This window comes from Panulirus ornatus, chromosome 14 (assembly GCF_036320965.1).
Source record: "Panulirus ornatus isolate Po-2019 chromosome 14, ASM3632096v1, whole genome shotgun sequence".
NCBI lineage: Eukaryota > Metazoa > Arthropoda > Malacostraca > Decapoda > Palinuridae > Panulirus > Panulirus ornatus.
Genome location: NC_092237.1, coordinates 43447565 through 43465660, shown reverse-complemented (window position 1 = coordinate 43465660; position 18096 = coordinate 43447565). Strand labels below are relative to the sequence as shown.

The 18096-nt window shown below is 40.4% G+C and overlaps 1 protein-coding gene across 2 annotated transcripts in view; it reads right to left on the bottom strand.

The window, feature by feature from the left end:
* Duox (dual oxidase) overlaps positions 1-18096 on the bottom strand; it is a 489286-nt gene that overhangs the window by 11068 nt on the left and 460122 nt on the right. For both annotated transcript variants that reach the window (XM_071669735.1, XM_071669734.1), the window contains exons 16-23: positions 14824-14987; positions 11735-11925; positions 10194-10377; positions 9856-10024; positions 8282-8419; positions 7521-7731; positions 4944-5108; positions 4313-4468 (exon numbers count right to left, since the gene is read on the bottom strand). In XM_071669735.1, coding sequence (XP_071525836.1) covers positions 4313-4468; positions 4944-5108; positions 7521-7731; positions 8282-8419; positions 9856-10024; positions 10194-10377; positions 11735-11925; positions 14824-14987 — 1378 coding nt within the window. The remainder of the gene's footprint in view (positions 1-4312; positions 4469-4943; positions 5109-7520; positions 7732-8281; positions 8420-9855; positions 10025-10193; positions 10378-11734; positions 11926-14823; positions 14988-18096) is intronic.

Below are 18096 nucleotides of genomic sequence, written 5' to 3'. Positions count from 1 at the left end.
TGCCCCTCTTTCCAAAACTCTTGCATTCACCTCCCTAACAACCCCACCCATAAACAAATTAAACAACTATGCAGACATCACACACCCCTGCCGCAAACCTACATTCACCGAGAACCAATCACTTTCCTCTCTTCCTACACGTACACATGCCTTACATCCTCGATTAAAAACTTTTCACTGCTTCTAACAACTTGCCTCCCAAACCATATATTCTTAATACCTTCCACAGAGCATCTCTATGAACTCTGTCATATGCCTTCTCCAGATCCATACATGCTACATACAAATCCATTTGCTTTTTTGAGTATTTCTCACATACATTCTTCAAAGCAAACACCTGATCCACACATCCTCTAACACTTCTGAAATCACACTGCTCTTCCCCAATCTGATGCTCTGTACATGCCTTCACCCTCTCAATCAATACCCTCCCATATAATTTACCAGGAATACTCAACAAACTTATACCTCTGTAATTTGAGCACTCACTCTTATCGTCTTTGCCTTTGTACAATGGCACTATGCAAGCATTCCGCCAATCCTCAGGCACCTCACCATGAGTCATACATACATTAAATAACCTTACCAACCAGTCAACAATACAGTCACCCCCTTTTTTAATGAATTCCACTGCAACACCATCCTAACCCGCTGCCTTGCCGGCTTTCATCTTCTGCAAAGCTTTCACTACCTCTTCTCTGTTTACCAAATCATTTTCCCTAACCCGCTCACTTTGCACACCACCTTGACCAAAACCCTATATCTGCCACTCTATCATCAAACACATTCAACAAACCTTCAAAATACTCACTCCATTTCCTTCTCATATCACCACTACTTGTTCTCACCTCCCATTAGCCCCCTTCACTGAAGTTCCCATTTGTTCCCTTGTCTTACGCACTTTATTTACCTCCTCCCAAAACATCTTTTTATTCTCCCTAAAATTTAGTGGTGATGTGAGAAGGAGATGGAGTGAGTATTTTGAAGGTTTGTTGAATGTGTTCGATGATAGAGTGGCAGATATAGGGTGTTTTGGTCGAGGTGGTGTGCAAAGTGAGAGGGTTAGGGAAAATGATTTGGTAAACAGAGAAGAGGTAGTGAAAGCTTTGCGGAAGATGAAAGCCAGCAAGGCAGCAGGTTTGGATGGTATTGCAGTGGAATTTATTAAAAAAGGGGGTGACTGTATTATTGACTGGTTGGTAAGGTTATTTAATGTATGTATGACTCATGGTGAGGTGCCTGAGGATTGGCGGAATGCGTGCATAGTGCCATTGTACAAAGGCGAAGGGGATAAGAGTGAGTGCTCAAATTACAGAGGTATAAGTTTGTTGAGTATTCCTGGTAAATTATATGGGAGGGTATTGATTGAGAGGGTGAAGGCATGTACAGAGCATCAGATTGGGGAAGAGCAGTGTGGTTTCAGAAGTGGTAGAGGATGTGTGGATCAGGTGTTTGCTTTGAAGAATGTATGTGAGAAATACTTAGAAAAGCAAATGGATTTGTATGTAGCATATGATAGAGTTGATAGAGATGCTCTGTGGAAGGTATTAAGAATATATGGTGTGGGAGGAAAGTTGTTAGAAGCAGTGAAAAGTTTTTATCGAGGATGTAAGGCATGTGTACGTGTAGGAAGAGAGGAAAGTGATTGGTTCTCAGTGAATGTAGGTTTGCGGCAGGGGTGTGTGATGTCTCCATGGTTGTTTAAATTTGTTTATGGATGGGGTTGTTAGGGAGGTAAATGCAAGAGTTTTGGAAAGAGGGGCAAGTATGAAGTCTGTTGGGGATGAGAGAGCTTGGGAAGTGAGTCAGTTGTTGTTCGCTGATGATACAGCGCTGGTGGCTGATTCATGTGAGAAACTGCAGAAGCTGGTGACTGAGTTTGGTAATGTGTGTGGAAGAAGAAAGTTAAGAGTAAATGTGAATAAGAGCAAGGTTATTAGGTACAGTAGGGTTGAGGGTCAAGTCAATTGGGAGGTGAGTTTGAATGGAGAAAAACTGGAGGAAGTGAAGTGTTTTAGATATCTGGGAGTGGATCTGGCAGCGGATGGAACCATGGAAGCGGAAGTGGATCATAGGGTGGGGGAGGGGGCGAAAATTCTGGGGGCCTTGAAGAATGTGTGGAAGTCGAGAACATTATCTCAGAAAGCAAAAATGGGTATGTTTGAAGGAATAGTGGTTCCAACAATGTTGTATGGTTGCGAGGCGTGGGCTATGGATAGAGTTGTGCGCAGGAGGATGGATGTGCTGGAAATGAGATGTTTGAGGACAATGTGTGGTGTGAGGTGGTTTGATCGAGTGAGTAACGTAAGGGTAAGAGAGATGTGTGGAAATAAAAAGAGCGTGGTTGAGAGAGCAGAAGAGGGTGTTTTGAAGTGGTTTGGGCACATGGAGAGAATGAGTGAGGAAAGATTGACCAAGAGGATATATGTGTCGGAGGTGGAGGGAACGAGGAGAAGAGGGAGACCAAATTGGAGGTGGAAAGATGGAGTGAAAAAGATTTTGTGATCGGGGCCTGAACATGCAGGAGGGTGAAAGGAGGGCAAGGAATAGAGTGAATTGGAGCGATGTGGTATACCGGGGTTGACGTGCTGTCAGTGGATTGAATCAGGGCATGTGAAGCGTCTGGGGTAAACCATGGAAAGCTGTGTAGGTATGTATATTTGCGTGTGTGGACGTATGTATATACATGTGTATGGGGGGGGGGTTGGGCCATTTCTTTCGTCTGTTTCCTTGCGCTACCTCGCAAACGCGGGAGACAGCGACAAAGTATAATAAAAAAAAAAATAAATAAAATTTAATGATACTCTCTCACCCCAACTCTCATTTGCCCTCTTTTTCACCTCTTTCACCTTTCTCTTGACCTCCTGCCTCTTTCTTTTATACATCTCCCACTCATTTGCATTATTTCCCTGCAAAAATTGTCCAAATGCCTCTCTCTTCTCTTTCACTAATAATCTTACTTCTTCATTCCACCACTCACTACCCTTTCTAATCTGCCCACCTCCCACACTTCTCATGCCACAAGCATCTTTTGCGCAAGCCATCACTGCTTCCCTAAATACATCCCATTCCTCCCCGACTCCCCTTACCTCCTTTGTTCTCACCTTTTTCCATTCTGTATTCAGTCTCTCCTGGTACTTCCTCACACAAGTCTCCTTCCCAAGCTCACATACTCTCACCACTCTCTTCACCCCAACATTCTCTCTTCTTTTCTGAAAACCTCTACAAATCTTCACCTTCGCCTCCACAAGATAATGATCAGACATCCCTCCAGTTGCACCTCTCAGCACATTAACATCCAAAAGTCTCTCTTCGCGTGCCTATCAATTAACACGTAATCCAATAACGCTCTCTGGCCATCACTCTTACTTACATACGTATACTTATGTATATCTCTCTTTTTAAACCAGGTATTCTCAATCACCAGTCCTTTTTCAGCACACAAATCTACAAGCTCTTCACAATTTCCATTTACAACACTGAACACCCTATGTATACCAATTATTCCCTCAACTGCCACATTACTCACCTTTGCATTCAAATCACCCATCACTATAACCCGGTCTCATGCATCAAAACCACTAACACACTCATTCATCTGCTCCCAAAACATTTGCCTGTGATGATCTTTCTTCTCATGCCCAGGTGCATATGCACCAATAATCACCCATCTCTCTCCATCAACTTTCAGTTTTACCCATATCAATCTAGAGTTTACTTTCTTACACTTTATCACATACTCCCACCACTCCTGTTTCAGGAGTAGTGCTACTCCTTCCCATGCTCTTGTCCTCTCACTAACCCCTGACTTTACTCCCAAGACATTCCCAAGCCACACTTCCCCTTTACCCCTGAGCTTCGTTTTACTCTCATTACCTCTCATTATTTCCTAAAAGCTAAAACATGCCCATTTAAAAAAAAAACATTTTCTGTTCTGTTTCTCTTAAATAATTTTTCATAATTTTTTCTTGCTTCTCTACCTTTTTAAACCTTTTCATATTGCAATTATGGCCTTGCATGAATGACAACTCTTGTCTATGACTGAAGCCTTTTACAAAAAGAACAAAAAAAAAAAAAATTACAAGAAATTGTTAGTCACACACACAATAGGAAGGATGACGCACTATTATTTGGCAGTAATTTCAGTTTCTGGCAGGGTATCACACAAGATATTGTAATGTTCAACCAGCTTGCCTATGGTCATCCAGGTACACTTCATAGGTGGATGTTTTGTGGAGAAACTTTTCAAAGACTTTCTAGTTCTGATAGCCCCAAAATTACATCAAAATAATAGATATTTGATATTACTCACAAGCATAGTAGTTCGAAGATCAAACTTATGAAAGAACTGAGTGATGAATATGTGCATCTCCAGCACATTTGTAACATCCTTGCGTTCAACATCTCTCAATACGTCAATAAACCATTCAAATTGACGATGCGTTGGACAGATCCACAAAAAGTACACCTATAAAACAATCAAACTTTACTTTAATATACACATATTTTTTTTCTTTTTGATAAGATAAATATATGGCTTGTCAAAAGATATGTATGTATTTTTTGGTGTTAAAGAATAATTCGGAAGGAAAATTAAATGGAACAACTAAAGAAAATGTTTTGTTCCATAAATTCAAGTAAAACTTGTCAGTCATATTTCATATGATTCAAAAAGCAACAAAAAATCTACCAATCAATAAGAAAATGCAACTCTGAGATATCATTAGTAAAAATAATCAAAGTACCATGAATGGATGAAATATATATAAATACAAGCAACACATATCGACTTATTGACTAACAAAATTTTTTCATGAAAGACTACAACTAACTTGAAGTATCTACAATTTAATAAATAACTGCAATGAAACAAATATGTAGTTAACAATAATGCCAATATGAGGCAACATAAACTACTGTACAATATATGGATAATTTCAAACCTTTTTACATGCAACTCCAGAGTATCGATTTGTAGAGGTACCAAACACAAGATCATTAAGAATTGAAGCATAGGGTGTAACACCAATGCCACCTCCAACCATTACTGCCACTTCAAACTTGTACCAGTCCTGGTTGCCACCACCAAATGGTCCCTCAAGACGAATCTGTGGAAATGCATTTTCATTGTCACACTTTTCATGACATCTGCTGTATTAACAGGAAGAATTCTACTTGTACAGTGGGACATGAGCACCCATACTGCCCTGCTCCTCATACACAGATTGGCTCAGCTTTGTTTTTAAAGCATTCAAATTATTTGTACATACTACTTTCAGCTTTAATGAATTCCAAGTGCCAGTTATTTTTCATGTTGTGCTATCATCATTATCTCCATTTCCAAATCCATGGATTAGACCAGGTCTATACAGCCTCTGAAATCACTCATAAACATCCTCATCCCATGCCTAGTTTGTTAAAAGTGACACATGGACTTCCACACTTATTAATCTATAAGTGCTTCTTTCTTCTACCTTTTTCATTGTAGGGTGATTTGTCATGTCTGAACTAAGTCTTCACTCATTCCACCTGTAAATACAAAATGCTTCCCTAAACATTCCACTATTATCTTTATCTGAAATAGCCCAGCCCCCAATTAACTCCCCCACAACAACTGTCCATTTTAGGAACAGAGGAAGGATATTCAAATGATATTTTCTCAAAGAGTCATTCATCTGTTCCTGATTTTACCAAACTAAGGCAGGAAACAGCAAGCAATTAAAGAAAATTAGGAACAAATAAATGAACCCCAGGAAAATCCACGCATGGCTGCTGCTTTTTTTCCTACTTTAAGAAAGTAATGATAAAAGAAGAAAGAATTTACTCTCACCTACAAAATGCAGGAGATATCATTACAATATATGTAGGCCCAATATGAGATGCCCAACTGGCAGAAATGCATGAACAGTACCCTTCTATTTAGGCTAGGGGGACAAAATTGAGTGTTCAAATTATGTGGGGAGCTTGGGAATGGAGGTGATGGTATGCGCACAACATGCAACAGAAGAATAGCAGGGTGGCTTCAGGAGAGGTAGAGGATGTGTGGACCAAGTGTTTGGTTTGAAGATTCTGTATGATAAATATTTAAGAATAAGAGAAAAAAAAAAGTTAACTATATAGCATTTGTGCATCTGGTTAAAGCATAGGATAGGGATGATTGAGAGGTCATGTTAAAGTACTAGGAATATATGAGGTCAAGTTACTAAATGCTATGAGAAGTTTTTACCAGGAGAGTAAAGCATATGTGAATATGGGAAGGGAGGAGGGTTAGTACCTGGTGAAGGTGGGTCTGCATCAAGGATGTGTGATGTCACTATAGTTATTCAATCTGCTTATGGATAGGGTGGTAAGGGAGGTGAATGGAAGGGTCTTACACTAATGAGTAGGAATGCAGTCTAACTGGAATGTGGGAGCAATGGAGAGGACTCAGTTGCATTTGCAAATAATGCAGCCCTTAAGGCAGACTAAAGAGGAATCTCCAGAAACTTGTAATTACCGGTTTGCACTGTGCAGGGAAGGAGTTTTACACTCGTGGGACCTTATCTTGTGAACAGTGTCTCCTCTCATACAACAACTCAACTTTATATATACTGTTGGCATTAATTATATCCTCATTAATTCTGTTTTATTCATTCAAGATAATTTGAGAGTGTATGTGATGAGATGAAAGTTGAGGGTAAATATGGGGAAATAAAAAAAGTAACATAGTGCAACTTGGAATGAGTGAGGATGGTTTGAGTTCAAGTTAGAATGGGGAGGGTATGGAGAAAGTGAAGTGCTTTAGGTTACTGGGAATGGACAAGGAAGTAGATGGAATCACAGAGACAAGATTGAGTCATAAGGTGGGAGAGGAGGTTAAGGTCTTGGGTTGAAAGAAAGGTCACTGTCTGTTAGGTCAAAGATGGGTATGTTTAAAAACATAGGTGCAAGTCTTCAACCCTAAATTCAAGAGAATGGTAGAGGGTGGATGTACTGGAATTTAAATGCCCAAGTAATACATGGTGTAAGGCAGACTGATCGTATGAGGAAAAACAGTGCAAGAGATAAGAGCTGACCAAGGTAATCTATATGTTAGAAGTAGAGGGAGGAAGGGAAGGGTAATGTCAAGAAAGATATGGAAGGATGGAATAATGGAATCTTTTGGGTGTCAGGGCCTGATGGAACGATGGAATCTTCTGGGTGTCAGGGCCTGAACATTTAGGAAGGCAAGAGGCATACATGAGATAAAATGAACTGGAATGCTGTGGCATACAGGGTGTAAAGTGCAGTCAGTGGGATGAAACAGGGCATATGAAGCAGTCAAGGTTAACTGTGGAAGAGTATGTGAAACTTAGCAGCAGAAGGGAGGCCCTAATATCAATGCATCTTACATAACCTGAAATTAGTTGTGTACAACTGAGGCCACTTTTCTTTTGTTCCGAATCCTACTTTGCCTAGGTGGGAGAGGTGACTGTGTATAAAAAAATAAGTATGCTATACAGTACAATAACACTACAAACCCACTAAAAATTTCAGCTTACCCTAGGAGGATTTTCTTCATCATGAATATAATTGTGAGGATCAAAGAACTTTCTGAGTTTCCAAGTCCACGGTCCTTGTGCTTTGATATGGCAAGATAAAAAGTTTTCATGAGGTGCTGAAGTGAGAGTGAATGAGTGGTACTCTGATTGGCGGAAAGCTGTACAAGACAGTCGTACCCACTGTCCACTTAGATACTTGAAGTTTGGTGGCCTGGAAAAAAGTGAATATCCATTATAATGTCCAATATTCTTGCTGGATGCAAGAATATTCATTTGCAACAGATCCAAAAAGACAGTACACACTGAAATTCTAAACTGATCCTCTCAGATATATACTCCTGAAAATCTCTATTTACTTCTAAACCTGATAACTTTGCTTATTTTCACACTTTGAACTTTTTTCTTTCATACAATCTCAAACCAACCTCTACAGACTCCCACACTAAAAGACCCATGCATTTTCCTATCAGTTTATATACATGCTAATGTACATAAGTTTTAGTGTTTGGTTATGCCACTGAGTTTTCTTAACTAAGAAGCTTCCCTTCCTGATCAGATTTTAATTAATTTTTCTTTGGAAATCTTTTAAAATTTCTGGAATCCTAAAGTTACCAATTCAAGACAAGCCAAATTTTTTTAAAGACTTTGAATAGAAGTTTAGTGATTGCTACAACAAACTTTTCTTTCATCTATAAAAATAATCATAACCATCAACTAAATTTCTTTACAGTTCTTCCAAAGTTTGTTGCTTTATGTCTTACCTGTAGTATTTTATCTTGACCACATCAGAGGGAAGAAGCTCTGTTTCAATAATGTCAAGTTCCATGTACCTTGTGCGGAGACTAATGATCTTATCCAGCGTGTAGATAATGCCTGGTCCAATGAAGAATACCCAAAATCTGACAAGAAATTATTATATTAGTAAGCATAATTAACATGTATACTGTATAAGCTGCAACATCATCAAACTATTTTTGTATTTAAGTACTGGTAACTGTCTGTAATGACCTTACTCCTTAATCAATTGTGCTAAATTTTTGCCAATTTATATCTCAGGGTTAAAGATGCATCACATACAGCTGAAAATGAACCTAGTGCCATGCCTAAAATTCATAAAAGCTGTGATAATCTGAATGATCTTGTTACAACATAACTATTACAGCTACACCTATAGCAGTTCTAAAGCACTCTTACAGCTAATGTGACAACAACGAGAGGGCATTTTTCTGTGACACTCATTCAATCCAGGAATTGGAAGGACTACTATACAAAGAAAACACTAACTGATATCTAAAACTATGTTGCCAGAGAGAACTGTACTTTCTTAAAGTTCTAACCTTGGTCACGGTTAAATCGGTACCTTAATTCATGATATGCGAGTTAGTAAGTGTGGTCTCTGGCATGGTGCCACATCAGTCAGCAATGAACAATAGCACCAACAGTAAATCAAATACATGTCATGAAAACCGGGCACGGTATATGTAACACATATTTCTGGTAGACCATACAAATACTCAATCAAAAACATGGTATCTGAAGTGGTGCTGTATCAAGAATAGCCCTTGTCTTAGGCTACATTCACGTTAACCCAAGTGGTTTGCAATACAGTCTTAACCACCCCAAGTCTATTCTTTAAAGAAAGCAATTTCCTATCCGTTTCTTTCACTGTCTTTCCCTTTAATTATTTTTGAAAGTGTCTGCCACAACATGGGTATGCTTGCCCAATCATGGTCATCTCTAGGAGGGGGAGCAGCAGAAGAGAATGTGTTGAAATGGTTTGGACACAAGGAGAGAATGAGTGAGGAAAGATTGTCAAAGGGGATATATATGTGTCAGAGATGGAGGGCGCTAAGAAGGAGAAGCAGGAGACTAAATTGGAGGAAGGAAGGATGGAGTGAAAAAGATTTTGAGCAATCAGGGCCTGAACATACAGGAGGGTGAAAGGAGCGCAAGGAATAGAGTGAATTGGAACGCTGTGGTATACCGGGGTCGATGTCCTGTTAATGGATTGAACCAGGGCATGTGAAGCATCTGGGGTAAACCATGGAAAGGTCTGTGGGGCCTGGATGTGGCAAGGGAGTTGTGGTGTCAGTGCATTACACATGACCACTAGAGACCGAGTGTAAATGAATGTGGCCTTTTTTGTCTGTTCCTTATTATACACTCTTTTTAAGGAGACTATGAATGTGTTACCCTTCTTTATATGAATCAAACAGCAAGCATGGAAAAGATAACAAATTTTTTCATCTATTAGGAAAAAAATGTGCAAAAACATAGTCATAGAACATCAGAAAAGCAACTACAACTCACAGATAGGTTTAAAAATAATACACACCTGGGCGCTCCAGTGAGTCGAGCCAAACCATGCAGCAGAGAAAGGACGTAAAGAGCAACATATAGTTGATGAGCAGCCCAGAAGAACTTAAACGCTTTTCTACGAATCATCGGATGTGCAAATATGAAGATTATGCACATAATAATGAAAAGAGATATACCAGTCAGACCTGTGAGAAAACAATCAGTCAGTTTAAGAGAAAACTTTCACACTGAAATATATTTCATATACTACAGGGTAAGCATGGGAAAAAAGCATGAAATACAATTTCCCTTTTCAGAGGCACAGTATGATCTTAGTGGTAAATGCATATGAAAAATAAAAGATCATGTACTTACCAGTAACGGTCTGGAAGAGCCAGTAACCCATAGTTGGTTTCTTATCAGAGGAAAATGCCAACTCTTGGGTCATGCACCTCAAGTTTTCTACAGGCTGGGTAGACACATGATAAAAATTCACTAAATGTCCAACTGAGTGAAGGATGCTGAAGAACAGTGCCGTGCATGCTACAATCTTGTGGAACTGAACAAGATACCTCATCATTAGTATGCTTAGGTGGGGAATAAGTTGATAAATTTGCCAACATAAGTAATTACAGCAATGACTTCTTATGGCTGCACCTCCTCTATATGATTATCTTTAGCTACAAGATGACCGAGTTATCTCCTGCATTAAACGTTCTTAAATTTAGGCTATTGTACAAAAAAGTTATACAAATCCTACTGTGCATGCTTTTCTAACTACTTACTACCACAGACATCTTTATGCAATGGTTACTCAACATGGCCAACTCGCGAAGGTAGTTCTTATTCTATTTACAATAATTTACAGTTGCGTACAACAGTCCTATGTGTAGCTTGCTATTTGATTCAGCATTGGAAATACATCATGAATGCATAAAGTTATTAACCTGCTTGGGTATCAGGAGAGTTAGTGACATCTGCTTGGAGAGCCAGCACTTTAGTAGCTGTCAAGTTGCACTCATGTGACCCAGGTAGCTGTCTTTTCTTTCTGCCTTACCTACAGGTGGATTACTGGCATTCTGTTCACAAACATACAATCTCTCCTTGTCATATGTAATACTTGACAACACTTAACTCACGCACCTCATTCTTCATAACTAACTTTTCCTGTGGTGAGCAGCATGTGCTAGCCCTGCCTTTTGGCAAAATGGTAGGAGCAGTAGACAGAAGTAGTGGGTAGGAGCATTTAGGCTGGAGTATTAGATAGAAGTAGTAAGTAGAAACAACAGATAGTAGTAATCTTTAGGAACATTACGTAGGAGCCTCTGCAAACACTGCACAAGACTTGCCCTCTGCCAGTGGCCTGTTAAGGGTGAGGCAACAAAGGCTAAGAAGCAGCAGTGGAGTTCTTTAGTTACCGAGACTCTGTCACTGTGGCCATCCCTTTGCGGGAGTTTCAATTGGAGCAGGCGTCAGAGATACAGACAGATAGGTAGCTTAGATGGGTAGCTTAAGCAGATAAAGACTGGATGATGCAAAGCAGGTGAGGTGCTTTTGGATAATTCCGCATACACAGTCCTTTTTTCAAGTAAAGAAAGTAACTTGTGATATAGGCTAAGTCTCAGTCTAGATATTTTCTGCTTGATCAGCTAACACATCTTTCAAAACTCAGAGAGAGATGTACATGAATAGTTGCATCATAGATCTGAGAGCATAAAGTACAACAAAGTACAAGTAGGTTGTCAAATACAGTACCTTATCTCTAACACATGAAAGTTACTAATATGAAACCTACTTCAGTCTTTCTTATAAGATCTTATTGTAAAGATTTTCCATACAAAATAATCCATAAAAAGGAAGGTCATAATTGTAGAGACTACCATATCTTGAATAACAAAACTGCTTGTTCAACCAACCTGTATGTGTGAGTCAAGGGGAATGTACTGCTGAAAACTGAAGTCCTTGAGTTTGGTAATCAGGTTCCTTGACATGGTGAGCAACAAGAGGGAGTAGCAAAAGGATAGGGAAGCCGCAGCACCACGGGTAATGGCAATACCCACACCCATGATATGTCTCAAATCGGTGTGCTCCGCCATGAATGAGTAATCTGGATTGTAGGATTCAGTGTATTAGGCAGTATGCATGTTTGAAACAAGGTATCATACTGATGTTTAAAAAGCCCTAATCACTTCCCTTTCATCATAGGAAGTTTCCAATTTTGTACAATGGGAATTCAACCTCTAGATCAAGATCAGTACAGTAAATTGTTTAAGATATTGTGAATGCTTAAGAGGAGCTAAATATCTTATTTTTAACATAACACTATGTAACACAATTTTGTTCCTGGGTAGTAAGTTGTATTTCTTAATTACTTATGCATAAAAAGTAGAAAAAAAGGCTATTATTCCCTTCAAACTTGGCTTTTATGACTAGGACAGTGATATTTTGAAGTCTACCCATTTCCAATTGGGCAACAGGTGAATTTGCACATCTTTATTCAAATGATAGAAACAACATATGAATCAAAATTAACATCTATTTCCACTAATGTTAAACAAAAGTGACCACAAAAGATTTAAGAATAGTTTTTCGAGGTTTATAATTGTACTGTAAATCACTTTCACAAATCAGACACCAAATATATTCTCCTACTATGTTCTTGTCATATGCTCCTTGGTAGTGGCACTTTAAAGTCCAGTATATCTAGTGGAAGCACTAGCCTTGCTCCTCCAAATATGCTCCCTTGTTCTTGAATTTATGAAGAGGGACATGATGCAGCCCATTTCGCCATAATTCTTTACCACAGTCTCAACCAATCTCCATATACTTTTCAGCCTTCTGATTGCCCAGGAAGCTCCAAACACTAGGCTGCTTTCTCCTTCCTAGTGAGCTTCTTTGGGAATTCCTTGCACTCCAGGATTTTCTTTATCTGTGGTCTGATGAAGACACTGGCTTTGACCTTTGCCTCAGACAGCTCGGGGAAGAAGTATTAAAGGTACTTGAAGGCTGCAGACTCCTTATCTACAACTGTGACCAATTGTATCATAAGGCCTAATTTTATGTGCAGTAAAGGTCTGGATACGTGATAGCAGGTGCATTCTTGCCAGTCCAACGTTTGGAGGGGTCCTCCATGCAGAAGTAATAATTCCTTGAGTGGTCAGCAAACTACAGGGCTCTCTTTTTCCCTCTATACCATTCTGCAAAAGAACAATATAAAATTGCAATTATAAAAAATATATTCAATTATAAATCTATTTCACCTATGACTAACGTGAAAGAGATTCTCTAGACATATTCCATATACGACATTTTTTCATTTAAACTGAAAATTATTTTTTCAAATTTTGAAAATTCTAAAAAAATTTTAAACAGAATTCTGCCATCCAAAAGAGTAACAATTGTCTATCTTACCTACCATTTTTTTTTGCAGTGCTTGCTGGTGAAGTGAGGTTCCCAAAATTTGTCTTGATCCCCGATAGGCATGCCGAAATATGCCTTGCAGGCCTCGTACATCTTAGCAGATGCAGCCACAGAGTAATTTTTCACTCTTGTTTTGATAAATTGGTCGCAGACATAGCAAAATGCATCTGTTGGATGATTGCAGCCTCTACATGCCATCTCAGAAAAATGTATGTTATGTATACACTGAGGCAGCTAGATCTAAACAGAACTGGTTGGCTTATGGCCCTTATATTTATAATACCATTTTTATTACTGGAAACTTCTAAAAAGTTCTATATCAGCTTATCAGCACTAAATCTACCAAGAATGTTCTGAAAAATATGTAAATTTCAAAATACCAGTGTCCTGATCACTAAGGCAAAGTTTCAAGGGATTAATAGCCATTTTCTATACTTTTTAGACATTATCATTTAGAAAATAACACATTATCCAGGAACAAAAAAGTAAACATGTTATACAGTGTAATCTACTCACATAATTACTTTGGGACATGAAGGTACTTGAAAAAATTCCTAATGCAAACAATACCCACTTCTATGGCTCAACCTATATCCAAGGTGAAAAGATTGCCTTGTAAAAACTTCTCAGACCTTTTTATAATTCAGCAAAGCTATTGCATAAACTACCCTCATGAAATTAGTCTGCACAAAAAATGCTGTTGGTTGAATATCATCAAAAACAATGGCCATACTTTATCATAACTCTGTATCATACAGAAAAGTTACGATAAAAATCAGGTAACAATAAGAAGGGGAATGAAGGAATGGGAGGAGGAACAGATATAAGCTGAGATGGGTTATGAATAGTTGTTAGAGAGAGGAAGGAGGTTAAGAGCTGAAAGAGGACTGACATGAACTGGATGGGCATTTGAATAAAAAGGGGCAGAAAAGGAGAGGAGGAAGAGGAAATTGGAAGAAGCAGATGCTGCAAGGGTGAAACTCTTTAATTACAGCATGAGGGGTAAGAGACGAAAACGAATCCAAGGTGCTGGTAATAAGTCTGAACATGAGCATGTTGGTTAATGAGTTGCTCCAGATTAATAATTATTGAAAACGTGAAGTATACAATTAAGCCAAAGAGAAAAGCCCAGTTTAAGGTTCAAAGGATGTTATGGCCTCCTGATTGAACTTAAAGATAGCTGGAGCATTCTTTTAAGTTTGTAGAGTTTTGAGAACAGTAGGTGAAACACTGAAATACAATTACAATGATACAAATCCTGAGCCAAATGAAATCAATGTTAGGAGATTCAAGGTCAAAGGCATGATAAGTTGGAACAGGCACAAAATCTTAATATGAAATGTTAATATGGTTACACATTATAGATAAAGGTGTATAACAAATTAATGGAAACATCATTAGACAGTTCAGCTACTGACAGGAGTTACAAGAAATCTGGGTCTCTGAGAGAAAAAAAAAAAACTATATTAGAGTACTAGCAATGTGATGCTGAACAAAGGAGAGACTGGAAGAGAGTGTGTGATATTAAATCACTGTACAGTATGGTCAAATTTACCTAACAACTCCATATTTAAGAAATACTCACGTATAAATCTTTCACAGAAGAGTGCAATGGTGATGACATAGAAGACAAAAAGGTAAAACACATTCTGACGGTTTTCTTCCAAGAATGTGGCTAAAGAATCGTACTTCTTTAAAATCCAGTGACGACTCCTCTCCCTGATCTCAGAAATGTGGAAACTGGTCATTCTGTTGGGGAATGAAATGAAATTATAGGTAATGACAGATTGTATAAGCCGACTGGAAAAACATCATCAATATATTTTACACTCTGACTGTTATGCAATATATATTTCAGTGTACAGTTGCAGGAGCTTCTGGTGTTGGGTAAAATAATATTGTAGAAAATAGTAACAAGAGACCTCATGATCTTATGAGCAATAATTCATACAACAAAGTGCTTACATATTGATAAGACGTGCACTTTTAATTTGCCTATCAAGGGCATTCATGCTCCCCACTATCATATGTCTGACCATAATCTAAAGCTAAACACAAAATTAAAGTATTTCACGGACAGATTATCATTAACACAATACAAAGGATTTGATACTCATATATTAAGATTCCCAACATCCCTTCATTACCTTAACAGAAATTGTAACCATCAAAATACTGGAATGCAAGATGAAGGCATTTTTACCTTGATTGCACACGAGTCAAGTAGACAGAGACCAGCAAGACATATAGTTGACACACAGTAGCCCTATGTCGAGATGCACTACGTGAGAGAACGCAAATGGATACAAAGAAGCTAATAATAAGACATTTCTTTACCAGAAAAGTAGAGAACGTTAGGTGGTTACCACGTCCACCCTTGACCGCCTCTCTAACGTGGAAGGCTCCAAGGCCCTCCCTCCTCCCCAAATATGTCATCTTTCATAACTATGGCACCAACTATTGTCATGTGTTCTACTGGATCTTTTCCACCAGTTCTATGTAATGTTTAATGCAAAACTCCCGTGATAATGACCTCACTGTGGGTGTGATGTGGTCAGTCATAGCGATTAAGTGCTGCTGCAGCTCCCACAGACATTATAATGATTGTCTACCATGAAAAAGCTACCCCTCACTACCCTTATACTTCCTTACCATTTTTCCTCACATTCTTCACCTTCACACTCTCAGTTCCTCCTCCACCAAAATATAATAGTTTACCTCCAACTTCCAAAGCTCAACTTTCCAGTCATTGTGCAGCCACGTCACTCAGCCTCAATGCCATGGTTATGAGATACCATCAAGCCTATTCCTCATACCCATTACAACACCGACCGAACTCTGCTGCCTATTCCTCCACATCTATTACAACACACAACACCTTGCGGCGCCCCACCGACCACCACTACCCACAACACTAGGCCTCATAATTGACTATTGCAGTATTTGCTTTTTTGCTCGGTTACTTGTTGGCTTTTTGCTCATCTCGATATCACGTGACCAGACTCTGGTTATATCTCCCGAACGTTACCAAATCTTAGGTATCTAACCATGTACCTTTCGGGCAGCTCTCTCTCTCTCTCTCTCTCTCTCTCTCTCTCTCTCTCTCTCTCTCTCTGAACAACTGTAGTCTGTTGAGTGGGGAGGAGGAACACCAGACTGTTCGACGTGGCAGACGGTAGAACGTTATGATGCGGCAGGGGAGAAAGTAGGGGGTTATAAGATGCGTGGCAGGGGAGACTAGTAGGGGGTAAGTGACGCGGCAAGTTAGCATGTAAGGTCAATTTATGAAGCAGAGGAGAGTGTAGGGCGCAAGCTGTGTGGCATAGGAGAGTGTACGGGCAAGTTTCGTAGCAGAGGAGGAGGAGGAGAAGGAGGAAAGGGAACAAGACTGTGTGATGGGGTCGGTCGAGCGGCGAGTTGCAGGTGAGGAAACGATGGAACAAAGATGTCGGAGGAACGGACGGAGGCAGGCGCCTGACGGTATGACCTTACTATGGCAATTAACCTCAGGCACCGTGACCCTACAGCTCGGTCATGGCCAGTACGACCCAAAGTCAACGACTGGGGTCATTCTCCGAAAGTAACTAACGACCAGGACTCTGCCGAAACCCATCACAGACCATGAACAAACTGCGGTTACTTTCCAGGCAAACATAGGCCTACTTTCACAACCCCGTCATTATAGCCTGTTTAGAACCGGATGAGAGACTAGGGGGTGTGGTGGGGGAAGGTAGTGTGGGAGGGGGTGCACTGCGGTTGACGTAAGTGTAGCATGGTACAGAAACTATAGCCCAGACCAGCCGAGGTCACCGCCGATACAACCTCACCTCTTATGGGAACCACTCTTCACCAGTCGCTCCCTCCTCTCCTACAGAGGCCAAACAACGTCTTCAGATATACTGGCACGCAGTATGATGTAGCCAGAGCCAGACTCACCCGACACACTGACGCTCATATTCCAACAGGAATTCCTTAGGAGAAACTGCATCCTCCACAACACAACAAATAGCTTACAATAACAACCCCTCCTTCGGGCAAACTGACACCAGTGGCAGTATTTGTGGTAGTAATAATACTGACACTAGCGCGTGTACTACTACTAGTGGCAGGAGCAAGACTGACACCAATGGCTGTACTTCCAAAGGTGGTGGCAAGAGCAAGACTGACACCATTGGCAGCGCTACTTCCAGCGCTGGTGGCAGGAACAAGATTGACACCAGAGGCAGCAACAACAGCACTAACAGGTGCAGTATCACCAAGACAACAGCAGTGAACATGAAGCAAGCAGCAGGACCAACATGACAGCAGCAACATAAAGCAGGAACCAGCATCAAACGCCATCAACACCAGCAGGAGTCAGTGAGGGCAGGATGCCACCAGGTGGCAGCACCAGCAGATGAAGGGTGGACCAGGTACGAGCAGCAGCAGCAGCAACAGGTTGGACGGTTAGTAAAGCAGGAGCAGCAGGAACGTGCAGGACCTTGGCCTGGCTGAGTGCTGCCTCTCCACCATCCGGTCAGCAGCACGTCCTCCCAACTATCTACAGACCAGCCGCTCGACACGTCCTCCCACCACCACCAGCCTCTCAACACGTCCTCCCACCACCACCAGCCGCTCGACACGTCCTCCCACCACCACCAGCCGCTCGACACGTCCTCCCACCACCACCAGCCACTCAACACGTCTTCACACCACTCCCACTATCAGCCGCTCTACACGTCCTCACAATCACCAACACACCACCAGCCGCTCAAAAAGTGTGGCACAGAACAGTTCCCCCCGTGGCGCTAGAATCATCCTCGTCACATGTGGCTTCAGAACAGTTTCCCTCGTTCCCTGTGACTAGAACCATCCCGAT